This window comes from Drosophila eugracilis, unplaced genomic scaffold, assembly GCF_018153835.1.
Source record: "Drosophila eugracilis isolate 14026-0451.02 unplaced genomic scaffold, ASM1815383v1 contig_1101, whole genome shotgun sequence".
NCBI lineage: Eukaryota > Metazoa > Arthropoda > Insecta > Diptera > Drosophilidae > Drosophila > Drosophila eugracilis.
The window spans coordinates 734,509-762,425 of record NW_024571878.1 but is presented as its reverse complement, the minus strand read 5'-3'; the positions used below and the strand labels follow the sequence as shown (position 1 = coordinate 762,425).

Here is a 27,917-nt window from a genome sequence, read left to right as displayed (position 1 = left end):
TTTTGCTCTCTGCGGCTTTGGGGGTTTCTTTCTTGGACTCCTTGGCAGTCTTCTTGGGCTCCTTTTCCTTCTTTGAGTCGTTTTCTTCCTTTCTACCTCATTGATTATCTTAACATTGTCTGGCAATTGGCTGAACGTTACTTATGTCTAGCTTAACTATGTGTACAAGCTCATTGTGTTACATTATATACGGCTTAACAGTTGCTTAAACTAATAACACTCGTTCGGAACATTGTGTATACATTGTTTACGACCTACTTAAGATACTTTTAACATATTCTTACAGCTCTGAGTGCAATATCTATATAGTGCAATCTTTGCTTTGTTTACAATTTTTGCTTAGGTTAACATTCTTAAGTATTAACATTTCTTATTATTGTTCTACCATCACTAGTGTGGTATAACATTTGCGTTATCCTTAATATAATCCAAATTGTCTTTGGTACATCTTATTTGTTCATGTTTGTAACCCTAGAGACGGACGTGTAATGCGCCTTTAGTTTTACAGCGCCGTCTATCAAACAACATTGATACCATCCAATCGTCGTCCGCTTGAAGGAGTCCAATATATAGGAGCATATGATGTGTTAGTTAGCGATCCCTTAGTGTCCTCTTCTTCATGTTATCTGTTAAACAACGCCAATAATGTGAGTCAGTTTCTCTACAAAGGGCCGTATACTGGAAAGAGCCTCTGTTATAGACAACATTATGTATCCGTATGTCTGTTGTGTTATTGCCAATTCCTATGTAACGCTTGCGTCGAATGTTGAACCTGTAAAAAGCGTATTAATAAACAATATTTAGGGGTTCTTTTCTTGTACTTCTTGGTAGTCTTCTTGGGGTCCTTTTCCTTCCTTGAGTCGTTTTCTTCCTTCTGGTTGACCTCCTCCTTCTGTTTTTTGCCTTTACTCTTCCTGCTTGTTTCTTTTTGATTACTGGCGGCAGGTGAGTCTTCTTCTTTTTCTTTCTGCGACTTTTCTTCTTTGTTGCTCTTTTCTACTGATTCCTCCTTCTTTGGCTTCCCTAAGGTTTTTGGTGTATCCTTTTGGGAGCTTCTTTTGGCTTGGAATCGTTGGTGTTTTGATCTTTCTTCTTGCCTTTCTCCGCAGTCTTAACTTCTGGCTTCTCTTTCTTGCTGGTGTCCGCTTTCTTGGCTGTAAAGAGATTAATCGTGGACTGATCATTGTTTTTGTTTTGCTCTGCGGCTTTGGGGGTTTCTTTCTTGGACTCCTTGGCAGTCTTCTTGGGCTCCTTTTCCTTCTTTGAGTCGTTTTCTTCCTTTCTACCTCATTGATTATCTTAACATTGTCTGGCAATTGGCTGAACGTTACTTATGTCTAGCTTAACTATGTGTACAAGCTCATTGTGTTACATTATATACGGCTTAACAGTTGCTTAAACTAATAACATCGTTCGGAACATTGTGTATACATTGTTTACGACTACTTAAGATACTTTTAACATATTCTTACAGCTCTGAGTGCAATATCTATATAGTGCAATCTTTGCTTTGTTTACAATTTTTGCTTAGGTTAACATTCTTAAGTATTAACATTTCTTATTATTGTTCTACCATCACTAGTGTGGTATAACATTTGCGTTATCCTTAATATAATCCAAATTGTCTTTGGTACATCTTATTTGTTCATGTTTGTAACCTAAAAAAAGAATGGGGTTTGTTTTTTTTTTTTTTTTTTCCTTTTTATTTTATTAACATTAATATTATCAATCTTCTTCCGCTTGAATTTTTAAATATTTATAATTTATGTTGTGTTTTTTTGTTATTTGTCCTTTTCTTCTTCTTCTTTTTATTTGTTAAATATTAAAAATAATGTGAATTTGTTTTCCCAAAAAGGGGCGGTTTATGGAAAGAGCCTCTGTTATAGACAACATTATGTATCCGTATGTCTGTTGTGTTATTGCCAATTCCTATGTAACGCTTGCGTCGAATGTTGAACCTGTAAAAAAGCGTATTAATAAACAATATTTAGGGGGTTCTTTTCTTGTACTTCTTGGTAGTCTTCTTGGGGTCCTTTTCCTTCCTTGAGTCGTTTTCTTCCTTCTGGTTGACCTCCTCCTTCTGTTTTTTGCCTTTACTCTTCCTGCTTGTTTCTTTTTGATTACTGGCGGCAGGTGAGTCTTCTTCTTTTTCTTTCTGCGACTTTTCTTCTTTGTTGCTCTTTTCTACTGATTCCTCCTTCTTTGGCTTCCCTAAGGTTTTTGGTGTATCCTTTTTGGGAGCTTCTTTTGGCTTGGAATCGTCTGTGGTTTTGATCTTTCTTCTTGCCTTTCTCCGCAGTCTTAACTTCTGGCTTCTCTTTCTTGCTGGTGTCCGCTTTCTTGGCTGTAAAGAGATCAATCGTGGACTGATCATTGTTTTTGTTTTGCTCTGCGGCTTTGGGGGTTTCTTTCTTGGACTCCTTGGCAGTCTTCTTGGGCTCCTTTTCCTTCTTTGAGTCGTTTTCTTCCTTTCTACCTCATTGATTATCTTAACATTGTCTGGCAATTGGCTGAACGTTACTTATGTCTAGCTTAACTATGTGTACAAGCTCATTGTGTTACATTATATACGGCTTAACAGTTGCTTAAACTAATAACATCGTTCGGAACATTGTGTATACATTGTTTACGACTACTTAAGATACTTTTAACATATTCTTACAGCTCTGAGTGCAGTATCTATATAGTGCAATCTTTGCTTTGTTTACAATTTTTGCTTAGGTTAACATTCTTAAGTATTAACATTTCTTATTATTGTTCTACCATCACTAGTGTGGTATAACATTTGCGTTATCCTTAATATAATCCAAATTGTCTTTGGTATGTCTTATTTGTTCATGTATGTAACCTAGAGACGGACGTGTAATGCGCCTTTAGTTTTACAGCGCCGTCTATCAAACAACATTGATACCATCAATCGTCGTCCGCTTGAAGGAGTCCAATATATAGGAGCATATGATGTGTTGGTTAGCGATCCGTTAGTGTCCTCTTCTTCATGTTATCTGTTAAACAACGCCAATAATGTGAGTCAGTTTCTCTACAAAGGGCCGTATACTGGAAAGAGCCTCTGTTATAGACAACATTATGTATCCGTATGTCTGTTGTGTTATTGCCAATTCCTATGTAACGCTTGCGTCGAATGTTGAACCTGTAAAAAAGCGTATTAATAAACAATATTTAGGGGGTTCTTTCTTGTACTTCTTGGTAGTCTTCTTGGGGTCCTTTTCCTTCCTTGAGTCGTTTTCTTCCTTCTGGTTGACCTCCTCCTTCTGTTTTTTGCCTTTACTCTTCCTGCTTGTTTCTTTTTGATTACTGGCGGCAGGTGAGTCTTCTTCTTTTTCTTTCTGGGACTTTTCTTCTTTGTTGCTCTTTTCTACTGATTCCTCCTTCTTTGGCTTCCCTAAGGTTTTTGGTGTATCCTTTTTGGGAGCTTCTTTTGGCTTGGAATCGTCTGTGGTTTGATCTTTCTTCTTGCCTTTCTCCGCAGTCTTAACTTCTGGCTTCTCTTTCTTGCTGGTGTCCGCTTTCTTGGCTGTAAAGAGATCAATCGTGGACTGATCATTGTTTTTGTTTTGCTCTGCGGCTTTGGGGGTTTCTTTCTTGGACTCCTTGGCAGTCTTCTTGGGCTCCTTTTCCTTCTTTGAGTCGTTTTCTTCCTTTCTACCTCATTGATTATCTTAACATTGTCTGGCAATTGGCTGAACGTTACTTATGTCTAGCTTAACTATGTGTACAAGCTCATTGTGTTACATTATATACGGCTTAACAGTTGCTTAAACTAATAACATCGTTCGGAACATTGTGTATACATTGTTTACGACTACTTAAGATACTTTTAACATATTCTTACAGCTCTGAGTGCAGTATCTATATAGTGCAATCTTTGCTTTGTTTACAATTTTTGCTTAGGTTAACATTCTTAAGTATTAACATTTCTTATTATTGTTCTACCATCACTAGTGTGGTATAACATTTGCGTTATCCTTAATATAATCCAAATTGTCTTTGGTATGTCTTATTTGTTCATGTATGTAACCTAGAGACGGACGTGTAATGCGCCTTTAGTTTTACAGCGCCGTCTATCAAACAACATTGATACCATCAATCGTCGTCCGCTTGAAGGAGTCCAATATATAGGAGCATATGATGTGTTGGTTAGCGATCCGTTAGTGTCCTCTTCTTCATGTTATCTGTTAAACAACGCCAATAATGTGAGTCAGTTTCTCTACAAAGGGCCGTATACTGGAAAGAGCCTCTGTTATAGACAACATTATGTATCCGTATGTCTGTTGTGTTATTGCCAATTCCTATGTAACGCTTGCGTCGAATGTTGAACCTGTAAAAAAGCGTATTAATAAACAATATTTAGGGGGTTCTTTCTTGTACTTCTTGGTAGTCTTCTTGGGGTCCTTTTCCTTCCTTGAGTCGTTTTCTTCCTTCTGGTTGACCTCCTCCTTCTGTTTTTTGCCTTTACTCTTCCTGCTTGTTTCTTTTTGATTACTGGCGGCAGGTGAGTCTTCTTCTTTTTCTTTCTGCGACTTTTCTTCTTTGTTGCTCTTTTCTACTGATTCCTCCTTCTTTGGCTTCCCTAAGGTTTTTGGTGTATCCTTTTTGGGAGCTTCTTTTGGCTTGGAATCGTCTGTGGTTTGATCTTTCTTCTTGCCTTTCTCCGCAGTCTTAACTTCTGGCTTCTCTTTCTTGCTGGTGTCCGCTTTCTTGGCTGTAAAGAGATCAATCGTGGACTGATCATTGTTTTTGTTTTGCTCTGCGGCTTTGGGGGTTTCTTTCTTGGACTCCTTGGCAGTCTTCTTGGGCTCCTTTTCCTTCTTTGAGTCGTTTTCTTCCTTTCTACCTCATTGATTATCTTAACATTGTCTGGCAATTGGCTGAACGTTACTTATGTCTAGCTTAACTATGTGTACAAGCTCATTGTGTTACATTATATACGGCTTAACAGTTGCTTAAACTAATAACATCGTTCGGAACATTGTGTATACATTGTTTACGACTACTTAAGATACTTTTAACATATTCTTACAGCTCTGAGTGCAGTATCTATATAGTGCAATCTTTGCTTTGTTTACAATTTTTGCTTAGGTTAACATTCTTAAGTATTAACATTTCTTATTATTGTTCTACCATCACTAGTGTGGTATAACATTTGCGTTATCCTTAATATAATCCAAATTGTCTTTGGTATGTCTTATTTGTTCATGTATGTAACCTAGAGACGGACGTGTAATGCGCCTTTAGTTTTACAGCGCCGTCTATCAAACAACATTGATACCATCAATCGTCGTCCGCTTGAAGGAGTCCAATATATAGGAGCATATGATGTGTTGGTTAGCGATCCGTTAGTGTCCTCTTCTTCATGTTATCTGTTAAACAACGCCAATAATGTGAGTCAGTTTCTCTACAAAGGGCCGTATACTGGAAAGAGCCTCTGTTATAGACAACATTATGTATCCGTATGTCTGTTGTGTTATTGCCAATTCCTATGTAACGCTTGCGTCGAATGTTGAACCTGTAAAAAAGCGTATTAATAAACAATATTTAGGGGGTTCTTTCTTGTACTTCTTGGTAGTCTTCTTGGGGTCCTTTTCCTTCCTTGAGTCGTTTTCTTCCTTCTGGTTGACCTCCTCCTTCTGTTTTTTGCCTTTACTCTTCCTGCTTGTTTCTTTTTGATTACTGGCGGCAGGTGAGTCTTCTTCTTTTTCTTTCTGGGACTTTTCTTCTTTGTTGCTCTTTTCTACTGATTCCTCCTTCTTTGGCTTCCCTAAGGTTTTTGGTGTATCCTTTTTGGGAGCTTCTTTTGGCTTGGAATCGTCTGTGGTTTGATCTTTCTTCTTGCCTTTCTCCGCAGTCTTAACTTCTGGCTTCTCTTTCTTGCTGGTGTCCGCTTTCTTGGCTGTAAAGAGATCAATCGTGGACTGATCATTGTTTTTGTTTTGCTCTGCGGCTTTGGGGGTTTCTTTCTTGGACTCCTTGGCAGTCTTCTTGGGCTCCTTTTCCTTCTTTGAGTCGTTTTCTTCCTTTCTACCTCATTGATTATCTTAACATTGTCTGGCAATTGGCTGAACGTTACTTATGTCTAGCTTAACTATGTGTACAAGCTCATTGTGTTACATTATATACGGCTTAACAGTTGCTTAAACTAATAACATCGTTCGGAACATTGTGTATACATTGTTTACGACTACTTAAGATACTTTTAACATATTCTTACAGCTCTGAGTGCAGTATCTATATAGTGCAATCTTTGCTTTGTTTACAATTTTTGCTTAGGTTAACATTCTTAAGTATTAACATTTCTTATTATTGTTCTACCATCACTAGTGTGGTATAACATTTGCGTTATCCTTAATATAATCCAAATTGTCTTTGGTATGTCTTATTTGTTCATGTATGTAACCTAGAGACGGACGTGTAATGCGCCTTTAGTTTTACAGCGCCGTCTATCAAACAACATTGATACCATCAATCGTCGTCCGCTTGAAGGAGTCCAATATATAGGAGCATATGATGTGTTGGTTAGCGATCCGTTAGTGTCCTCTTCTTCATGTTATCTGTTAAACAACGCCAATAATGTGAGTCAGTTTCTCTACAAAGGGCCGTATACTGGAAAGAGCCTCTGTTATAGACAACATTATGTATCCGTATGTCTGTTGTGTTATTGCCAATTCCTATGTAACGCTTGCGTCGAATGTTGAACCTGTAAAAAAGCGTATTAATAAACAATATTTAGGGGGTTCTTTCTTGTACTTCTTGGTAGTCTTCTTGGGGTCCTTTTCCTTCCTTGAGTCGTTTTCTTCCTTCTGGTTGACCTCCTCCTTCTGTTTTTTGCCTTTACTCTTCCTGCTTGTTTCTTTTTGATTACTGGCGGCAGGTGAGTCTTCTTCTTTTTCTTTCTGGGACTTTTCTTCTTTGTTGCTCTTTTCTACTGATTCCTCCTTCTTTGGCTTCCCTAAGGTTTTTGGTGTATCCTTTTTGGGAGCTTCTTTTGGCTTGGAATCGTCTGTGGTTTGATCTTTCTTCTTGCCTTTCTCCGCAGTCTTAACTTCTGGCTTCTCTTTCTTGCTGGTGTCCGCTTTCTTGGCTGTAAAGAGATCAATCGTGGACTGATCATTGTTTTTGTTTTGCTCTGCGGCTTTGGGGGTTTCTTTCTTGGACTCCTTGGCAGTCTTCTTGGGCTCCTTTTCCTTCTTTGAGTCGTTTTCTTCCTTTCTACCTCATTGATTATCTTAACATTGTCTGGCAATTGGCTGAACGTTACTTATGTCTAGCTTAACTATGTGTACAAGCTCATTGTGTTACATTATATACGGCTTAACAGTTGCTTAAACTAATAACATCGTTCGGAACATTGTGTATACATTGTTTACGACTACTTAAGATACTTTTAACATATTCTTACAGCTCTGAGTGCAGTATCTATATAGTGCAATCTTTGCTTTGTTTACAATTTTTGCTTAGGTTAACATTCTTAAGTATTAACATTTCTTATTATTGTTCTACCATCACTAGTGTGGTATAACATTTGCGTTATCCTTAATATAATCCAAATTGTCTTTGGTATGTCTTATTTGTTCATGTATGTAACCTAGAGACGGACGTGTAATGCGCCTTTAGTTTTACAGCGCCGTCTATCAAACAACATTGATACCATCAATCGTCGTCCGCTTGAAGGAGTCCAATATATAGGAGCATATGATGTGTTGGTTAGCGATCCGTTAGTGTCCTCTTCTTCATGTTATCTGTTAAACAACGCCAATAATGTGAGTCAGTTTCTCTACAAAGGGCCGTATACTGGAAAGAGCCTCTGTTATAGACAACATTATGTATCCGTATGTCTGTTGTGTTATTGCCAATTCCTATGTAACGCTTGCGTCGAATGTTGAACCTGTAAAAAAGCGTATTAATAAACAATATTTAGGGGGTTCTTTCTTGTACTTCTTGGTAGTCTTCTTGGGGTCCTTTTCCTTCCTTGAGTCGTTTTCTTCCTTCTGGTTGACCTCCTCCTTCTGTTTTTTGCCTTTACTCTTCCTGCTTGTTTCTTTTTGATTACTGGCGGCAGGTGAGTCTTCTTCTTTTTCTTTCTGGGACTTTTCTTCTTTGTTGCTCTTTTCTACTGATTCCTCCTTCTTTGGCTTCCCTAAGGTTTTTGGTGTATCCTTTTTGGGAGCTTCTTTTGGCTTGGAATCGTCTGTGGTTTGATCTTTCTTCTTGCCTTTCTCCGCAGTCTTAACTTCTGGCTTCTCTTTCTTGCTGGTGTCCGCTTTCTTGGCTGTAAAGAGATCAATCGTGGACTGATCATTGTTTTTGTTTTGCTCTGCGGCTTTGGGGGTTTCTTTCTTGGACTCCTTGGCAGTCTTCTTGGGCTCCTTTTCCTTCTTTGAGTCGTTTTCTTCCTTTCTACCTCATTGATTATCTTAACATTGTCTGGCAATTGGCTGAACGTTACTTATGTCTAGCTTAACTATGTGTACAAGCTCATTGTGTTACATTATATACGGCTTAACAGTTGCTTAAACTAATAACATCGTTCGGAACATTGTGTATACATTGTTTACGACTACTTAAGATACTTTTAACATATTCTTACAGCTCTGAGTGCAGTATCTATATAGTGCAATCTTTGCTTTGTTTACAATTTTTGCTTAGGTTAACATTCTTAAGTATTAACATTTCTTATTATTGTTCTACCATCACTAGTGTGGTATAACATTTGCGTTATCCTTAATATAATCCAAATTGTCTTTGGTATGTCTTATTTGTTCATGTATGTAACCTAGAGACGGACGTGTAATGCGCCTTTAGTTTTACAGCGCCGTCTATCAAACAACATTGATACCATCAATCGTCGTCCGCTTGAAGGAGTCCAATATATAGGAGCATATGATGTGTTGGTTAGCGATCCGTTAGTGTCCTCTTCTTCATGTTATCTGTTAAACAACGCCAATAATGTGAGTCAGTTTCTCTACAAAGGGCCGTATACTGGAAAGAGCCTCTGTTATAGACAACATTATGTATCCGTATGTCTGTTGTGTTATTGCCAATTCCTATGTAACGCTTGCGTCGAATGTTGAACCTGTAAAAAAGCGTATTAATAAACAATATTTAGGGGGTTCTTTCTTGTACTTCTTGGTAGTCTTCTTGGGGTCCTTTTCCTTCCTTGAGTCGTTTTCTTCCTTCTGGTTGACCTCCTCCTTCTGTTTTTTGCCTTTACTCTTCCTGCTTGTTTCTTTTTGATTACTGGCGGCAGGTGAGTCTTCTTCTTTTTCTTTCTGCGACTTTTCTTCTTTGTTGCTCTTTTCTACTGATTCCTCCTTCTTTGGCTTCCCTAAGGTTTTTGGTGTATCCTTTTTGGGAGCTTCTTTTGGCTTGGAATCGTCTGTGGTTTGATCTTTCTTCTTGCCTTTCTCCGCAGTCTTAACTTCTGGCTTCTCTTTCTTGCTGGTGTCCGCTTTCTTGGCTGTAAAGAGATCAATCGTGGACTGATCATTGTTTTTGTTTTGCTCTGCGGCTTTGGGGGTTTCTTTCTTGGACTCCTTGGCAGTCTTCTTGGGCTCCTTTTCCTTCTTTGAGTCGTTTTCTTCCTTTCTACCTCATTGATTATCTTAACATTGTCTGGCAATTGGCTGAACGTTACTTATGTCTAGCTTAACTATGTGTACAAGCTCATTGTGTTACATTATATACGGCTTAACAGTTGCTTAAACTAATAACATCGTTCGGAACATTGTGTATACATTGTTTACGACTACTTAAGATACTTTTAACATATTCTTACAGCTCTGAGTGCAGTATCTATATAGTGCAATCTTTGCTTTGTTTACAATTTTTGCTTAGGTTAACATTCTTAAGTATTAACATTTCTTATTATTGTTCTACCATCACTAGTGTGGTATAACATTTGCGTTATCCTTAATATAATCCAAATTGTCTTTGGTATGTCTTATTTGTTCATGTATGTAACCTAGAGACGGACGTGTAATGCGCCTTTAGTTTTACAGCGCCGTCTATCAAACAACATTGATACCATCAATCGTCGTCCGCTTGAAGGAGTCCAATATATAGGAGCATATGATGTGTTGGTTAGCGATCCGTTAGTGTCCTCTTCTTCATGTTATCTGTTAAACAACGCCAATAATGTGAGTCAGTTTCTCTACAAAGGGCCGTATACTGGAAAGAGCCTCTGTTATAGACAACATTATGTATCCGTATGTCTGTTGTGTTATTGCCAATTCCTATGTAACGCTTGCGTCGAATGTTGAACCTGTAAAAAAGCGTATTAATAAACAATATTTAGGGGGTTCTTTCTTGTACTTCTTGGTAGTCTTCTTGGGGTCCTTTTCCTTCCTTGAGTCGTTTTCTTCCTTCTGGTTGACCTCCTCCTTCTGTTTTTTGCCTTTACTCTTCCTGCTTGTTTCTTTTTGATTACTGGCGGCAGGTGAGTCTTCTTCTTTTTCTTTCTGCGACTTTTCTTCTTTGTTGCTCTTTTCTACTGATTCCTCCTTCTTTGGCTTCCCTAAGGTTTTTGGTGTATCCTTTTTGGGAGCTTCTTTTGGCTTGGAATCGTTGGTGTTTTGATCTTTCTTCTTGCCTTTCTCCGCAGTCTTAACTTCTGGCTTCTCTTTCTTGCTGGTGTCCGCTTTCTTGGCTGTAAAGAGATCAATCGTGGACTGATCATTGTTTTTGTTTTGCTCTGCGGCTTTGGGGGTTTCTTTCTTGGACTCCTTGGCAGTCTTCTTGGGCTCCTTTTCCTTCTTTGAGTCGTTTTCTTCCTTTCTACCTCATTGATTATCTTAACATTGTCTGGCAATTGGCTGAACGTTACTTATGTCTAGCTTAACTATGTGTACAAGCTCATTGTGTTACATTATATACGGCTTAACAGTTGCTTAAACTAATAACATCGTTCGGAACATTGTGTATACATTGTTTACGACTACTTAAGATACTTTTAACATATTCTTACAGCTCTGAGTGCAATATCTATATAGTGCAATCTTTGCTTTGTTTACAATTTTTGCTTAGGTTAACATTCTTAAGTATTAACATTTCTTATTATTGTTCTACCATCACTAGTGTGGTATAACATTTGCGTTATCCTTAATATAATCCAAATTGTCTTTGGTACATGTCTTATTTGTTCATGTTTGTAACCTAGAGACGGACGTGTAATGCGCCTTTAGTTTTACAGCGCCGTCTATCAAACAACATTGATACCATCAATCGTCGTCCGCTTGAAGGAGTCCAATATATAGGAGCATATGATGTGTTGGTTAGCGATCCGTTAGTGTCCTCTTCTTCATGTTATCTGTTAAACAACGCCAATAATGTGAGTCAGTTTCTCTACAAAGGGCCGTATACTGGAAAGAGCCTCTGTTATAGACAACATTATGTATCCGTATGTCTGTTGTGTTATTGCCAATTCCTATGTAACGCTTGCGTCGAATGTTGAACCTGTAAAAAAGCGTATTAATAAACAATATTTAGGGGGTTCTTTCTTGTACTTCTTGGTAGTCTTCTTGGGGTCCTTTTCCTTCCTTGAGTCGTTTTCTTCCTTCTGGTTGACCTCCTCCTTCTGTTTTTTGCCTTTACTCTTCCTGGTTGTTTCTTTTTGATTACTGGCGGCAGGTGAGTCTTCTTCTTTTTCTTTCTGCGACTTTTCTTCTTTGTTGCTCTTTTCTACTGATTCCTCCTTCTTTGGCTTCCCTAAGGTTTTTGGTGTATCCTTTTTGGGAGCTTCTTTTGGCTTGGAATCGTTGGTGTTTTGATCTTTCTTCTTGCCTTTCTCCGCAGTCTTAACTTCTGGCTTCTCTTTCTTGCTGGTGTCCGCTTTCTTGGCTGTAAAGAGATTAATCGTGGACTGATCATTGTTTTTGTTTTGCTCTGCGGCTTTGGGGGTTTCTTTTCTTGGACTCCTTGGCAGTCTTCTTGGGCTCCTTTTCCTTCTTTGAGTCGTTTTCTTCCTTTCTACCTCATTGATTATCTTAACATTGTCTGGCAATTGGCTGAACGTTACTTATGTCTAGCTTAACTATGTGTACAAGCTCATTGTGTTACATTATATACGGCTTAACAGTTGCTTAAACTAATAACATCGTTCGGAACATTGTGTATACATTGTTTACGACTACTTAAGATACTTTTAACATATTCTTACAGCTCTGAGTGCAATATCTATATAGTGCAATCTTTGCTTTGTTTACAATTTTTGCTTAGGTTAACATTCTTAAGTATTAACATTTCTTATTATTGTTCTACCATCACTAGTGTGGTATAACATTTGCGTTATCCTTAATATAATCCAAATTGTCTTTGGTACATCTTATTTGTTCATGTTTGTAACCTAGAGACGGACGTGTAATGCGCCTTTAGTTTTACAGCGCCGTCTATCAAACAACATTGATACCATCAATCGTCGTCCGCTTGAAGGAGTCCAATATATAGGAGCATATGATGTGTTGGTTAGCGATCCCTTAGTGTCCTCTTCTTCATGTTATCTGTTAAACAACGCCAATAATGTGAGTCAGTTTCTCTACAAAGGGCCGTATACTGGAAAGAGCCTCTGTTATAGACAACATTATGTATCCGTATGTCTGTTGTGTTATTGCCAATTCCTATGTAACGCTTGCGTCGAATGTTGAACCTGTAAAAAAGCGTATTAATAAACAATATTTAGGGGGTTCTTTCTTGTACTTCTTGGTAGTCTTCTTGGGGTCCTTTTCCTTCCTTGAGTCGTTTTCTTCCTTCTGGTTGACCTCCTCCTTCTGTTTTTTGCCTTTACTCTTCCTGGTTGTTTCTTTTTGATTACTGGCGGCAGGTGAGTCTTCTTCTTTTTCTTTCTGCGACTTTTCTTCTTTGTTGCTCTTTTCTACTGATTCCTCCTTCTTTGGCTTCCCTAAGGTTTTTGGTGTATCCTTTTTGGGAGCTTCTTTTGGCTTGGAATCGTTGGTGTTTTGATCTTTCTTCTTGCCTTTCTCCGCAGTCTTAACTTCTGGCTTCTCTTTCTTGCTGGTGTCCGCTTTCTTGGCTGTAAAGAGATTAATCGTGGACTGATCATTGTTTTTGTTTTGCTCTGCGGCTTTGGGGGTTTCTTTCTTGGACTCCTTGGCAGTCTTCTTGGGCTCCTTTTCCTTCTTTGAGTCGTTTTCTTCCTTTCTACCTCATTGATTATCTTAACATTGTCTGGCAATTGGCTGAACGTTACTTATGTCTAGCTTAACTATGTGTACAAGCTCATTGTGTTACATTATATACGGCTTAACAGTTGCTTAAACTAATAACATCGTTCGGAACATTGTGTATACATTGTTTACGACTACTTAAGATACTTTTAACATATTCTTACAGCTCTGAGTGCAATATCTATATAGTGCAATCTTTGCTTTGTTTACAATTTTTGCTTAGGTTAACATTCTTAAGTATTAACATTTCTTATTATTGTTCTACCATCACTAGTGTGGTATAACATTTGCGTTATCCTTAATATAATCCAAATTGTCTTTGGTACATCTTATTTGTTCATGTTTGTAACCTAGAGACGGACGTGTAATGCGCCTTTAGTTTTACAGCGCCGTCTATCAAACAACATTGATACCATCAATCGTCGTCCGCTTGAAGGAGTCCAATATATAGGAGCATATGATGTGTTAGTTAGCGATCCCTTAGTGTCCTCTTCTTCATGTTATCTGTTAAACAACGCCAATAATGTGAGTCAGTTTCTCTACAAAGGGCCGTATACTGGAAAGAGCCTCTGTTATAGACAACATTATGTATCCGTATGTCTGTTGTGTTATTGCCAATTCCTATGTAACGCTTGCGTCGAATGTTGAACCTGTAAAAAAGCGTATTAATAAACAATATTTAGGGGGTTCTTTCTTGTACTTCTTGGTAGTCTTCTTGGGGTCCTTTTCCTTCCTTGAGTCGTTTTCTTCCTTCTGGTTGACCTCCTCCTTCTGTTTTTTGCCTTTACTCTTCCTGGTTGTTTCTTTTTGATTACTGGCGGCAGGTGAGTCTTCTTCTTTTTCTTTCTGCGACTTTTCTTCTTTGTTGCTCTTTTCTACTGATTCCTCCTTCTTTGGCTTCCCTAAGGCTGTAGGTGTATCCTTTTTGGGAGCTTCTTTTGGCTTGGAATCGTTGGTGTTTTGATCTTTCTTCTTGCCTTTCTCCGCAGTCTTAACTTCTGGCTTCTCTTTCTTGCTGGTGTCCGCTTTCTTGGCTGTAAAGAGATTAATCGTGGACTGATCATTGTTTTTGTTTTGCTCTGCGGCTTTGGGGGTTTCTTTCTTGGACTCCTTGGCAGTCTTCTTGGGCTCCTTTTCCTTCTTTGAGTCGTTTTCTTCCTTTCTACCTCATTGATTATCTTAACATTGTCTGGCAATTGGCTGAACGTTACTTATGTCTAGCTTAACTATGTGTACAAGCTCATTGTGTTACATTATATACGGCTTAACAGTTGCTTAAACTAATAACATCGTTCGGAACATTGTGTATACATTGTTTACGACTACTTAAGATACTTTTAACATATTCTTACAGCTCTGAGTGCAATATCTATATAGTGCAATCTTTGCTTTGTTTACAATTTTTGCTTAGGTTAACATTCTTAAGTATTAACATTTCTTATTATTGTTCTACCATCACTAGTGTGGTATAACATTTGCGTTATCCTTAATATAATCCAAATTGTCTTTGGTACATCTTATTTGTTCATGTTTGTAACCTAGAGACGGACGTGTAATGCGCCTTTAGTTTTACAGCGCCGTCTATCAAACAACATTGATACCATCAATCGTCGTCCGCTTGAAGGAGTCCAATATATAGGAGCATATGATGTGTTAGTTAGCGATCCCTTAGTGTCCTCTTCTTCATGTTATCTGTTAAACAACGCCAATAATGTGAGTCAGTTTCTCTACAAAGGGCCGTATACTGGAAAGAGCCTCTGTTATAGACAACATTATGTATCCGTATGTCTGTTGTGTTATTGCCAATTCCTATGTAACGCTTGCGTCGAATGTTGAACCTGTAAAAAAGCGTATTAATAAACAATATTTAGGGGGTTCTTTCTTGTACTTCTTGGTAGTCTTCTTGGGGTCCTTTTCCTTCCTTGAGTCGTTTTCTTCCTTCTGGTTGACCTCCTCCTTCTGTTTTTTGCCTTTACTCTTCCTGGTTGTTTCTTTTTGATTACTGGCGGCAGGTGAGTCTTCTTCTTTTTCTTTCTGCGACTTTTCTTCTTTGTTGCTCTTTTCTACTGATTCCTCCTTCTTTGGCTTCCCTAAGGCTGTTGGTGTATCCTTTTTGGGAGCTTCTTTTGGCTTGGAATCGTTGGTGTTTTGATCTTTCTTCTTGCCTTTCTCCGCAGTCTTAACTTCTGGCTTCTCTTTCTTGCTGGTGTCCGCTTTCTTGGCTGTAAAGAGATTAATCGTGGACTGATCATTGTTTTTGTTTTGCTCTGCGGCTTTGGGGGTTTCTTTCTTGGACTCCTTGGCAGTCTTCTTGGGCTCCTTTTCCTTCTTTGAGTCGTTTTCTTCCTTTCTACCTCATTGATTATCTTAACATTGTCTGGCAATTGGCTGAACGTTACTTATGTCTAGCTTAACTATGTGTACAAGCTCATTGTGTTACATTATATACGGCTTAACAGTTGCTTAAACTAATAACATCGTTCGGAACATTGTGTATACATTGTTTACGACTACTTAAGATACTTTTAACATATTCTTACAGCTCTGAGTGCAATATCTATATAGTGCAATCTTTGCTTTGTTTACAATTTTTGCTTAGGTTAACATTCTTAAGTATTAACATTTCTTATTATTGTTCTACCATCACTAGTGTGGTATAACATTTGCGTTATCCTTAATATAATCCAAATTGTCTTTGGTACATCTTATTTGTTCATGTTTGTAACCTAGAGACGGACGTGTAATGCGCCTTTAGTTTTACAGCGCCGTCTATCAAACAACATTGATACCATCAATCGTCGTCCGCTTGAAGGAGTCCAATATATAGGAGCATATGATGTGTTAGTTAGCGATCCCTTAGTGTCCTCTTCTTCATGTTATCTGTTAAACAACGCCAATAATGTGAGTCAGTTTCTCTACAAAGGGCCGTATACTGGAAAGAGCCTCTGTTATAGACAACATTATGTATCCGTATGTCTGTTGTGTTATTGCCAATTCCTATGTAACGCTTGCGTCGAATGTTGAACCTGTAAAAAGCGTATTAATAAACAATATTTAGGGGGTTCTTTCTTGTACTTCTTGGTAGTCTTCTTGGGGTCCTTTTCCTTCCTTGAGTCGTTTTCTTCCTTCTGGTTGACCTCCTCCTTCTGTTTTTTGCCTTTACTCTTCCTGGTTGTTTCTTTTTGATTACTGGCGGCAGGTGAGTCTTCTTCTTTTTCTTTCTGCGACTTTTCTTCTTTGTTGCTCTTTTCTACTGATTCCTCCTTCTTTGGCTTCCCTAAGGCTGTAGGTGTATCCTTTTTGGGAGCTTCTTTTGGCTTGGAATCGTTGGTGTTTTGATCTTTCTTCTTGCCTTTCTCCGCAGTCTTAACTTCTGGCTTCTCTTTCTTGCTGGTGTCCGCTTTCTTGGCTGTAAAGAGATTAATCGTGGACTGATCATTGTTTTTGTTTTGCTCTGCGGCTTTGGGGGTTTCTTTCTTGGACTCCTTGGCAGTCTTCTTGGGCTCCTTTTCCTTCTTTGAGTCGTTTTCTTCCTTTCTACCTCATTGATTATCTTAACATTGTCTGGCAATTGGCTGAACGTTACTTATGTCTAGCTTAACTATGTGTACAAGCTCATTGTGTTACATTATATACGGCTTAACAGTTGCTTAAACTAATAACATCGTTCGGAACATTGTGTATACATTGTTTACGACTACTTAAGATACTTTTAACATATTCTTACAGCTCTGAGTGCAATATCTATATAGTGCAATCTTTGCTTTGTTTACAATTTTTGCTTAGGTTAACATTCTTAAGTATTAACATTTCTTATTATTGTTCTACCATCACTAGTGTGGTATAACATTTGCGTTATCCTTAATATAATCCAAATTGTCTTTGGTACATCTTATTTGTTCATGTTTGTAACCTAGAGACGGACGTGTAATGCGCCTTTAGTTTTACAGCGCCGTCTATCAAACAACATTGATACCATCAATCGTCGTCCGCTTGAAGGAGTCCAATATATAGGAGCATATGATGTGTTAGTTAGCGATCCCTTAGTGTCCTCTTCTTCATGTTATCTGTTAAACAACGCCAATAATGTGAGTCAGTTTCTCTACAAAGGGCCGTATACTGGAAAGAGCCTCTGTTATAGACAACATTATGTATCCGTATGTCTGTTGTGTTATTGCCAATTCCTATGTAACGCTTGCGTCGAATGTTGAACCTGTAAAAAAGCGTATTAATAAACAATATTTAGGGGGTTCTTTCTTGTACTTCTTGGTAGTCTTCTTGGGGTCCTTTTCCTTCCTTGAGTCGTTTTCTTCCTTCTGGTTGACCTCCTCCTTCTGTTTTTTGCCTTTACTCTTCCTGGTTGTTTCTTTTTGATTACTGGCGGCAGGTGAGTCTTCTTCTTTTTCTTTCTGCGACTTTTCTTCTTTGTTGCTCTTTTCTACTGATTCCTCCTTCTTTGGCTTCCCTAAGGCTTTTGGTGTATCCTTTTTTGGGAGCTTCTTTTGGCTTGGAATCGTTGGTGTTTTGATCTTTCTTCTTGCCTTTCTCCGCAGTCTTAACTTCTGGCTTCTCTTTCTTGCTGGTGTCCGCTTTCTTGGCTGTAAAGAGATTAATCGTGGACTGATCATTGTTTTTGTTTTGCTCTGCGGCTTTGGGGGTTTCTTTCTTGGACTCCTTGGCAGTCTTCTTGGGCTCCTTTTCCTTCTTTGAGTCGTTTTCTTCCTTTCTACCTCATTGATTATCTTAACATTGTCTGGCAATTGGCTGAACGTTACTTATGTCTAGCTTAACTATGTGTACAAGCTCATTGTGTTACATTATATACGGCTTAACAGTTGCTTAAACTAATAACATCGTTCGGAACATTGTGTATACATTGTTTACGACTACTTAAGATACTTTTAACATATTCTTACAGCTCTGAGTGCAATATCTATATAGTGCAATCTTTGCTTTGTTTACAATTTTTGCTTAGGTTAACATTCTTAAGTATTAACATTTCTTATTATTGTTCTACCATCACTAGTGTGGTATAACATTTGCGTTATCCTTAATATAATCCAAATTGTCTTTGGTACATCTTATTTGTTCATGTTTGTAACCTAGAGACGGACGTGTAATGCGCCTTTAGTTTTACAGCGCCGTCTATCAAACAACATTGATACCATCAATCGTCGTCCGCTTGAAGGAGTCCAATATATAGGAGCATATGATGTGTTAGTTAGCGATCCCTTAGTGTCCTCTTCTTCATGTTATCTGTTAAACAACGCCAATAATGTGAGTCAGTTTCTCTACAAAGGGCCGTATACTGGAAAGAGCCTCTGTTATAGACAACATTATGTATCCGTATGTCTGTTGTGTTATTGCCAATTCCTATGTAACGCTTGCGTCGAATGTTGAACCTGTAAAAAAGCGTATTAATAAACAATATTTAGGGGGTTCTTTCTTGTACTTCTTGGTAGTCTTCTTGGGGTCCTTTTCCTTCCTTGAGTCGTTTTCTTCCTTCTGGTTGACCTCCTCCTTCTGTTTTTTGCCTTTACTCTTCCTGGTTGTTTCTTTTTGATTACTGGCGGCAGGTGAGTCTTCTTCTTTTTCTTTCTGCGACTTTTCTTCTTTGTTGCTCTTTTCTACTGATTCCTCCTTCTTTGGCTTCCCTAAGGCTGTAGGTGTATCCTTTTTGGGAGCTTCTTTTGGCTTGGAATCGTTGGTGTTTTGATCTTTCTTCTTGCCTTTCTCCGCAGTCTTAACTTCTGGCTTCTCTTTCTTGCTGGTGTCCGCTTTCTTGGCTGTAAAGAGATTAATCGTGGACTGATCATTGTTTTTGTTTTGCTCTGCGGCTTTGGGGGTTTCTTTCTTGGACTCCTTGGCAGTCTTCTTGGGCTCCTTTTCCTTCTTTGAGTCGTTTTCTTCCTTTCTACCTCATTGATTATCTTAACATTGTCTGGCAATTGGCTGAACGTTACTTATGTCTAGCTTAACTATGTGTACAAGCTCATTGTGTTACATTATATACGGCTTAACAGTTGCTTAAACTAATAACATCGTTCGGAACATTGTGTATACATTGTTTACGACTACTTAAGATACTTTTAACATATTCTTACAGCTCTGAGTGCAATATCTATATAGTGCAATCTTTGCTTTGTTTACAATTTTTGCTTAGGTTAACATTCTTAAGTATTAACATTTCTTATTATTGTTCTACCATCACTAGTGTGGTATAACATTTGCGTTATCCTTAATATAATCCAAATTGTCTTTGGTACATCTTATTTGTTCATGTTTGTAACCTAGAGACGGACGTGTAATGCGCCTTTAGTTTTACAGCGCCGTCTATCAAACAACATTGATACCATCAATCGTCGTCCGCTTGAAGGAGTCCAATATATAGGAGCATATGATGTGTTAGTTAGCGATCCCTTAGTGTCCTCTTCTTCATGTTATCTGTTAAACAACGCCAATAATGTGAGTCAGTTTCTCTACAAAGGGCCGTATACTGGAAAGAGCCTCTGTTATAGACAACATTATGTATCCGTATGTCTGTTGTGTTATTGCCAATTCCTATGTAACGCTTGCGTCGAATGTTGAACCTGTAAAAAAGCGTATTAATAAACAATATTTAGGGGGTTCTTTCTTGTACTTCTTGGTAGTCTTCTTGGGGTCCTTTTCCTTCCTTGAGTCGTTTTCTTCCTTCTGGTTGACCTCCTCCTTCTGTTTTTTGCCTTTACTCTTCCTGGTTGTTTCTTTTTGATTACTGGCGGCAGGTGAGTCTTCTTCTTTTTCTTTCTGGGACTTTTCTTCTTTGTTGCTCTTTTCTACTGATTCCTCCTTCTTTGGCTTCCCTAAGGTTTTTGGTGTATCCTTTTTGGGAGCTTCTTTTGGCTTGGAATCGTTGGTGTTTTGATCTTTCTTCTTGCCTTTCTCCGCAGTCTTAACTTCTGGCTTCTCTTTCTTGCTGGTGTCCGCTTTCTTGGCTGTAAAGAGATTAATCGTGGACTGATCATTGTTTTTGTTTTGCTCTGCGGCTTTGGGGGTTTCTTTCTTGGACTCCTTGGCAGTCTTCTTGGGCTCCTTTTCCTTCTTTGAGTCGTTTTCTTCCTTTCTACCTCATTGATTATCTTAACATTGTCTGGCAATTGGCTGAACGTTACTTATGTCTAGCTTAACTATGTGTACAAGCTCATTGTGTTACATTATATACGGCTTAACAGTTGCTTAAACTAATAACATCGTTCGGAACATTGTGTATACATTGTTTACGACTACTTAAGATACTTTTAACATATTCTTACAGCTCTGAGTGCAATATCTATATAGTGCAATCTTTGCTTTGTTTACAATTTTTGCTTAGGTTAACATTCTTAAGTATTAACATTTCTTATTATTGTTCTACCATCACTAGTGTGGTATAACATTTGCGTTATCCTTAATATAATCCAAATTGTCTTTGGTACATCTTATTTGTTCATGTTTGTAACCTAGAGACGGACGTGTAATGCGCCTTTAGTTTTACAGCGCCGTCTATCAAACAACATTGATACCATCAATCGTCGTCCGCTTGAAGGAGTCCAATATATAGGAGCATATGATGTGTTGGTTAGCGATCCCTTAGTGTCCTCTTCTTCATGTTATCTGTTAAACAACGCCAATAATGTGAGTCAGTTTCTCTACAAAGGGCCGTATACTGGAAAGAGCCTCTGTTATAGACAACATTATGTATCCGTATGTCTGTTGTGTTATTGCCAATTCCTATGTAACGCTTGCGTCGAATGTTGAACCTGTAAAAAAGCGTATTAATAAACAATATTTAGGGGGTTCTTTCTTGTACTTCTTGGTAGTCTTCTTGGGGTCCTTTTCCTTCCTTGAGTCGTTTTCTTCCTTCTGGTTGACCTCCTCCTTCTGTTTTTTGCCTTTACTCTTCCTGCTTGTTTCTTTTTGATTACTGGCGGCAGGTGAGTCTTCTTCTTTTTCTTTCTGCGACTTTTCTTCTTTGTTGCTCTTTTCTACTGATTCCTCCTTCTTTGGCTTCCCTAAGGTTTTTGGTGTATCCTTTTTGGGAGCTTCTTTTGGCTTGGAATCGTTGGTGTTTTGATCTTTCTTCTTGCCTTTCTCCGCAGTCTTAACTTCTGGCTTCTCTTTCTTGCTGGTGTCCGCTTTCTTGGCTGTAAAGAGATTAATCGTGGACTGATCATTGTTTTTGTTTTGCTCTGCGGCTTTGGGGGTTTCTTTCTTGGACTCCTTGGCAGTCTTCTTGGGCTCCTTTTCCTTCTTTGAGTCGTTTTCTTCCTTTCTACCTCATTGATTATCTTAACATTGTCTGGCAATTGGCTGAACGTTACTTATGTCTAGCTTAACTATGTGTACAAGCTCATTGTGTTACATTATATACGGCTTAACAGTTGCTTAAACTAATAACATCGTTCGGAACATTGTGTATACATTGTTTACGACTACTTAAGATACTTTTAACATATTCTTACAGCTCTGAGTGCAATATCTATATAGTGCAATCTTTGCTTTGTTTACAATTTTTGCTTAGGTTAACATTCTTAAGTATTAACATTTCTTATTATTGTTCTACCATCACTAGTGTGGTATAACATTTGCGTTATCCTTAATATAATCCAAATTGTCTTTGGTATGTCTTATTTGTTCATGTTTGTAACCTAGAGACGGACGTGTAATGCGCCTTTAGTTTTACAGCGCCGTCTATCAAACAACATTGATACCATCAATCGTCGTCCGCTTGAAGGAGTCCAATATATAGGAGCATATGATGTGTTGGTTAGCGATCCCTTAGTGTCCTCTTCTTCATGTTATCTGTTAAACAACGCCAATAATGTGAGTCAGTTGTGTTATCGATAATTCCTATGTAACGCTTTCGTCGAATATTGCACCTGTGAAAAAGCGTATTAATAAACAATATTCACTATTTAAACAATTTGCCTAATAGTATCCAGTATACTCTTAACACATTTTATTTACTAGCTCCCTCTTGTAGCATGCGGAAGGCACTATAAAATACACTTAAATATAAGGCGCCACCTATTTCAGAAAGTTTTGAGCCTTATTTAAGTAACCAAAAAGACCTACAACAAACAGCCAGTAGAAAAGCTATTAGGACGACAGCATATATCAAAAACCTAAATAATACAGCGCCAATCAGTACAAAGACACTTATTTGTTAACGCCTTGTAATATATACGGTAATGTCCGGCAACACCATTAAAAATTATCGGTCTTCAAATGATGTTAGTTGTGTTCTAAATTATGTACTTGAATACCAAAAGGGCACAACCATGCAGTAAAATGTACGTTACTAAATAACAAAATAGATATAACGCATATTTTTCCTACATATTATCTGGATAGCATGTATTCATCAAGTACTTACCATGTATAAACTATATTTGCTATGCATATAGCATGTCATTTGATGTGGAACCTTCTTTCGGATAACAATCTAAGTCGGGTTAGCGTACGGCAAAGCTCTTCCTTTCCACAGCACAATGCATAGTTCACCTACAATTAATAAACAATGTGCATAGGTTTGGGTAAATTATATAAAAATTATACGTATAACCAACCAGAAACCATTGGTAATCTGCAAAGCTTTTCCTCTTTACAATAAATAATTTTATCTGAAAAACAAGTATAAATATTTATAAAAAAAAACTTTTAATTATTTTCTCTTTTATCTACACCTCATGCATAATTTGATTTTAATTCACCTGTGAATAGTTCATAATTCACCTACAATTTCTATTTAGTTCAAGTAAAACATTTGTATAATTCACCCTCAAGTTACCTATAAGTTAAGTATATAATTGTAAGCATTTCTCTATTGCATAATTAGTCTACGTATAACCAGCCTCCAACTGTTAGTAATCTGCATGGCTCTTCCGCTTTACAGTAAGATATTTCATCTACAAATCTAATATAAATGTTTATAAATCACATGTAATGAATTTCGCTTTCCTTTATACTTTATGTATAAATTTGTTTTAATTCTTTTGTAGTTAATTTATAATTAACCTATAATTTATCTTTCTTTCAAGTAAACCACTTGCAAAATTCAACAGAAAGTCTCGTATAAGTTCTGTATACGTACTTCTCTATTGGCGTCAAAAGAACATCACAAAAAAAAAAATACAGATTCGCGCTTTTTTTTGCAAATCTGTTGGTCGGTGCCGGAAGGTCAAATTTTACCCGAACACCATTCGTCAGGAAAACCTGGTAGCATTGATTCTTATTTAACTTTAAATAAAATATAAGCAGACTCGCGTTTTTTTGTACATTTGTTGGTTAGTGCCTGCGAGTCAAACTTTACACGAAAAAAATTGGTCTTTTTTGCCTGGTAATATTGTTTCTCGTTTATGTTCAAATGAAATATAAACAATCGATAGTTTATGTATACCTAATTAATTCATTACTTAATAACCCACAATATCAGTATAACTACAAATATTTCAAATATAATTCATATGTATTGCATGAACTCTTTTTCTACAAGATTAGCGTGTAATTAGAGTTAAAAAAGATCATGCTTATTTGCGGTGGTTTCTTTTTGCCATGTAGACAACAACCTGTAAACCTTTTGCGGGTGGTAGAGCAGTACAGCTATATAAACAAAAGACGAACGACAAGACCAAGCTCCAAAGAAGCAATGTAAACAAATGTCCCGCAAGTATTTTTTTTACGGTAAACGTTGAGTGTTCCCACTAAGGTGCTTGTATTAGAAGACGATGTGTAAAAAAATACAAATATCAAATTTCCGTACACTAAACATGCCATACAAAACTTTGTACAAGCAGAACAACCAACCACAACAAATTTTCCAAAAAGAAGAATGTCTAATGGCGCTAGAGTTAGGGCTAGCGGCAGCGGGGTATACTACTTTGATGTACAAAAGAGCAGTACAGATATATATATGTATATAAGCGGAACAAAAACCACACCCCTTTACAAAGAAAAACCGACGAGTGGCAGGTCACATAAGTTTTTCTTTTTACGATGGCAGCTAAGCGCTGCTAGTTGGGCGGTTGTAAGAAAAGAAAAGCCTATTAAAACTTCAAAATTATTGATGGATAACTTTTATAAATTAACTTTAGGTATGCTCATTTATGCTTAAACAATTGTTTTTGGATATGTTTAAAAGAAAAACTTAGTCTAATCTCATGGTGGATTATCGTTTCAATAAAATATGACAAACTGCTTAAAAGTACACTTCGACTTGTATAACTTTTATGAAAATGTGTGTACTTACCTCCCTGTTAAGAATAGATGTAACAGTCTTTAATACTTTTAGCTTTTTCTACGGAAATCATTATAAGATAGTTGGCGTTATCTTTGTGTTTTCCCTTTCCATTAACCTCCATTAAACCGTGATTTCCCTAAACACTGAAAGTAAAGGAAGGAAGTTAGCTACGAAACACCGAAATCCAAAGTATACATACTGCATTTTATTTTCAGTGAATTATTCTCTTTTCTGCATTGAGCAAACCAAACGTCTTGTATGCGAAATTGAGCTACCGTCGGTAAAAAAAAAATTGCAGCCTCTTGACTAGTCAGATTTAAGCCATTAAATTTACTTTTGTTGCTCCACTTCCCGATTAACGGTAACAAACCACAATTTTCTTTACTCTGAAAATAAAAGAAAGGAGTGAGATTTAAAATTTTTAAATACAAATAAATACATACAACAATATATTGGTGGCACTAATTCTATTCCGCATCAAGCAAGCTGAACCACTTTTATTAAAATAGGAGTAAGCTTATTAAATAGTTTTTTTCTCTGCGAAAAGTCAAATTTGGGCAATTGAAATAATCTCTGATGCCAGGCATTCATTGAAGTGCAGTTTCTTGACACTGAAAATAAATGAAAACAGACAAATATAAAATATTGATACTTAATAAGCACATACGCTTAATTGTCACGCAATTTTACTACATTAATTTATTTATTTACAACAACGGCATCTTACAATGAAAAAGAAAACAAAAGTAGAACAGCGGATTTTTAATACGGCGACGGCAAAAACAGTAAGTGTGCAGACAACTATGCATAGCGCTTTTTCGTCAAAAAAAAACAGTAGATTTATTTAAATATGTAAGAATATTGCGTGGGCTAACTAACTCCAAATTTTATTTAACACAACTTAAAATTTTTGATATATTTACATTCACTTATAGTAATTTATCGAAAAAACATTTTCAAAATACAATTTCGACTTGATTAAATTTATTGTAAAAATAACTATGACGCTCCATTTTATTTTTTTCACAACGAGAGAATAAACGAGTAACCTTACCGAACAACAAAACATTAAAAAATGGCGGGAAGTTCATCAATTTAATTTATTCTATGCAGGCTACGATGCCGGCAGCGAGTGTCTGGCTTTAAAAACGCAAACGGCTCTGCAAGATCTGACGCTTCGCGCTATGGACAACCGCACCAAATGACAAGAAAACGAAGAATGGCTAACTGCGCCTCGAACGCTTATTTTGCACTTCGGTCGTGACGCGGGCAGACCCGCTTCGGCTTTGAACCAGTGTTGCCGTCGGCTCGTTATAGAAAAAGGCTAGATTGATTATAAAAAAAGGATAGAAAAGGACAAAAATTTAAAAAAAAAGGACAAAAAACAAGACAAAATATTTTTTCCATACATTTTATGTAATATCACTCTTTATTGGTTGCCAAATCGTTTAGAACATCGTCAATGTCATCATTGCAAACTTCTAAACTTTGATTTATTGTAGATTGGTTGCTTCCAATCATTTTTAAATATTTCTCAGGAATTTCATATTCATGGCAAAAAATATATTAACTAAAAATTCATTTACTATATAACATAATATCTATATACTCTTCGACAAACACATTTTACATTTTATTATATAATTAGTATAAAAAACGAAGACATTGTTTGATAATCTGTAATTAATCTATTAAAAATTTGCTGAGGTGGCCAACTGGATTTGTGGCAGCATGCTGTGCAACAAACATAGCCAGTGCCGCTTCTTGTCTACACAATGCATTTGTTGCTATCGGCTTAAAATTAATTTTATTTGCCTGGGCTGCGCATTTTGTATGTGCTTTTTCGTCACCATATGTACACGGATCTGGTCAATTTTCGGGTTTATACTGCATTTGCAGTATGCTTTTTCATTGTCTTTCTGCACCACTGCACTGCACTTATAAAAGTAATGTACATTTTGATTACTTTTCAGCACTTTACACAAAAATAAAAAGCGGATAAAAAAGGCCAGGTCAAAATAAAAAAAGGACAGATAAAAGGCTAGGGGATGTTTTACATTTTTTCCGGCTGACGCAGTTAAAAACCGGACAGATCTGTCCGGAAAAAGGATAAAACGGCAACACTGCTTTGAACACACTAACGAATAGAAGTAGATACATGCATATGTATATGTGTATAAGTCAACCAAACAACGGCACCTTGCAAGAACATCATTACCGCAACAATATAATTCCTTCAACACTAATAACACCAAACGAAAAAGCGCTCTGAATTCAAACGATCGCAGAATGGCGGAATGTGGTTCAAGTGCTTATTTGCACTTCGGGCGTAACGAGGGAAGTGGCGCTTCGGATTTTTACCCATGAACAGACATATGTATGTACATTCAAACATATGCCTGTAAGCAAGTGTATAAGCCAAACAATCGGCACTATTTAATGTCTAACGGTTTTTCTAAACTACGCTTTCAAAAACGTGATAGGAACACTTGCAAAGAAATTATATTCCCTTCTCCATAAAAAGCAGAAATAACTAAGAACCAAATGATAAACGATCAAGTGGGTAACGGTTTCTTAAAAATTACGACGCAAAAACAAAAACTTTGCCATTGAAAGTGACGCTTTACATTTTGGCACATAAAATAACGGTACAATCATACATGTTTATTTGATACATATCCCATTAAAACTACAATTTTTCAATACTTGATAGATCGGAGTTCAAACCTAAAACTTTTTATTAAGAAAAATGAATGATGCAACTTAATGCAGAACTTGCAAAATATTACATATTTTAAATTAAAAGAGACAAATATTTTGGTTTTAATTTTTACTTTGCCATTCGCTATGTCTTGTTTTTTATTCAGACTTGTTCAAATTTTACGTAAAGAAATCATTGCCTTGCCATCATATTTTATTCCTCATCAATAAAATCCTACAAACAACCGTTCCAAACGACAAAAGATGGATGGCGGGCATCGTTTGGTTTTTGCAGACGAGTGGTGGCCTGGGCAGCGACGCTACGGCATTGGACATTCGTACAACAATGCGACGCCATTAAAAACGCGAACTACGCAGCAGACAGCGACACCCGAAAGAAAAGGAAATAAATATATACATATATACATATACTTAAATGACGTTAGTCGTCGCACGGGCAGTGCGCTTCGGCTTTAGGAATAAAAACGTAATGCAATGCCGGCAGAAACGTAAACTCCGCAACGGTCAGCGCCGCTTACTCGTCGGTGTACGATGATCAGTGCACACATACACATATGTACATACGTATTTATGTATACAATCATATCAAACAAATAAATCAAAACAAAGAAAAAAAAACACGAAACGTAAATCGTACGTAAGTAGCAAAAGTTAGCGGAATTTAGTTTTTTAATATTTATGTGTGAATGTACATATGTATATATCCGTTTCAACCGACCGAACAGCACACAGTATATACACAATGC

The 27,917-nt window shown here is 37.2% G+C and overlaps 8 protein-coding genes across 8 annotated transcripts; all 8 read right to left on the bottom strand.

The window, feature by feature from the left end:
* Nucleotides 1–553: 553 nt before the first annotated feature.
* Nucleotides 554–1,291, bottom strand: LOC121530044 (DNA ligase 1-like). The gene is made up of 3 exons (XM_041818386.1): nucleotides 1,287–1,291; nucleotides 822–1,055; nucleotides 554–772 (listed from the first exon to the last, which is right to left on the bottom strand). Exons 1-3 carry the CDS (start codon nucleotides 1,289–1,291, stop codon nucleotides 592–594), a joined length of 420 nt encoding a protein of 139 aa, XP_041674320.1. The 3' UTR covers nucleotides 554–591.
* Nucleotides 1,292–2,274: 983 nt separating this feature from the next.
* On the bottom strand, nucleotides 2,275–3,742 carry LOC121530042 (FK506-binding protein 4-like). The gene is made up of 3 exons (XM_041818377.1): nucleotides 3,735–3,742; nucleotides 3,199–3,660; nucleotides 2,275–3,148 (listed from the first exon to the last, which is right to left on the bottom strand). The coding sequence occupies exons 1-3, from the start codon at nucleotides 3,740–3,742 to the stop codon at nucleotides 2,968–2,970; spliced, it is 651 nt and encodes a 216-aa protein (XP_041674311.1). The 3' UTR covers nucleotides 2,275–2,967.
* An 8,732-nt stretch (nucleotides 3,743–12,474) lies between these two features.
* Nucleotides 12,475–13,249, bottom strand: LOC121530041 (FK506-binding protein 4-like). The gene is made up of 3 exons (XM_041818374.1): nucleotides 13,242–13,249; nucleotides 12,706–13,167; nucleotides 12,475–12,655 (listed from the first exon to the last, which is right to left on the bottom strand). Exons 1-3 carry the CDS (start codon nucleotides 13,247–13,249, stop codon nucleotides 12,475–12,477), a joined length of 651 nt encoding a protein of 216 aa, XP_041674308.1.
* On the bottom strand, nucleotides 13,160–14,437 carry LOC121530023 (FK506-binding protein 4-like). The gene is made up of 3 exons (XM_041818365.1): nucleotides 14,430–14,437; nucleotides 13,894–14,355; nucleotides 13,160–13,843 (listed from the first exon to the last, which is right to left on the bottom strand). Exons 1-3 carry the CDS (start codon nucleotides 14,435–14,437, stop codon nucleotides 13,663–13,665), a joined length of 651 nt encoding a protein of 216 aa, XP_041674299.1. The 3' UTR covers nucleotides 13,160–13,662.
* An 864-nt stretch (nucleotides 14,438–15,301) lies between these two features.
* LOC121530017 (FK506-binding protein 4-like) lies at nucleotides 15,302–16,812 on the bottom strand. The gene is made up of 3 exons (XM_041818344.1): nucleotides 16,805–16,812; nucleotides 16,269–16,730; nucleotides 15,302–16,219 (listed from the first exon to the last, which is right to left on the bottom strand). Exons 1-3 carry the CDS (start codon nucleotides 16,810–16,812, stop codon nucleotides 16,039–16,041), a joined length of 651 nt encoding a protein of 216 aa, XP_041674278.1. The 3' UTR covers nucleotides 15,302–16,038.
* Nucleotides 16,813–18,414: 1,602 nt separating this feature from the next.
* LOC121530014 (FK506-binding protein 4-like) lies at nucleotides 18,415–19,189 on the bottom strand. Its single transcript, XM_041818334.1, has 3 exons — nucleotides 19,182–19,189; nucleotides 18,646–19,107; nucleotides 18,415–18,595 (listed from the first exon to the last, which is right to left on the bottom strand). The coding sequence occupies exons 1-3, from the start codon at nucleotides 19,187–19,189 to the stop codon at nucleotides 18,415–18,417; spliced, it is 651 nt and encodes a 216-aa protein (XP_041674268.1).
* A 413-nt stretch (nucleotides 19,190–19,602) lies between these two features.
* On the bottom strand, nucleotides 19,603–20,377 carry LOC121530012 (FK506-binding protein 4-like). Its single transcript, XM_041818330.1, has 3 exons — nucleotides 20,370–20,377; nucleotides 19,834–20,295; nucleotides 19,603–19,783 (listed from the first exon to the last, which is right to left on the bottom strand). Exons 1-3 carry the CDS (start codon nucleotides 20,375–20,377, stop codon nucleotides 19,603–19,605), a joined length of 651 nt encoding a protein of 216 aa, XP_041674264.1.
* On the bottom strand, nucleotides 20,288–21,565 carry LOC121530011 (FK506-binding protein 4-like). Its single transcript, XM_041818315.1, has 3 exons — nucleotides 21,558–21,565; nucleotides 21,022–21,483; nucleotides 20,288–20,971 (listed from the first exon to the last, which is right to left on the bottom strand). The coding sequence occupies exons 1-3, from the start codon at nucleotides 21,563–21,565 to the stop codon at nucleotides 20,791–20,793; spliced, it is 651 nt and encodes a 216-aa protein (XP_041674249.1). The 3' UTR covers nucleotides 20,288–20,790.
* Between the last annotated feature and the right edge of the window lie 6,352 nt (nucleotides 21,566–27,917).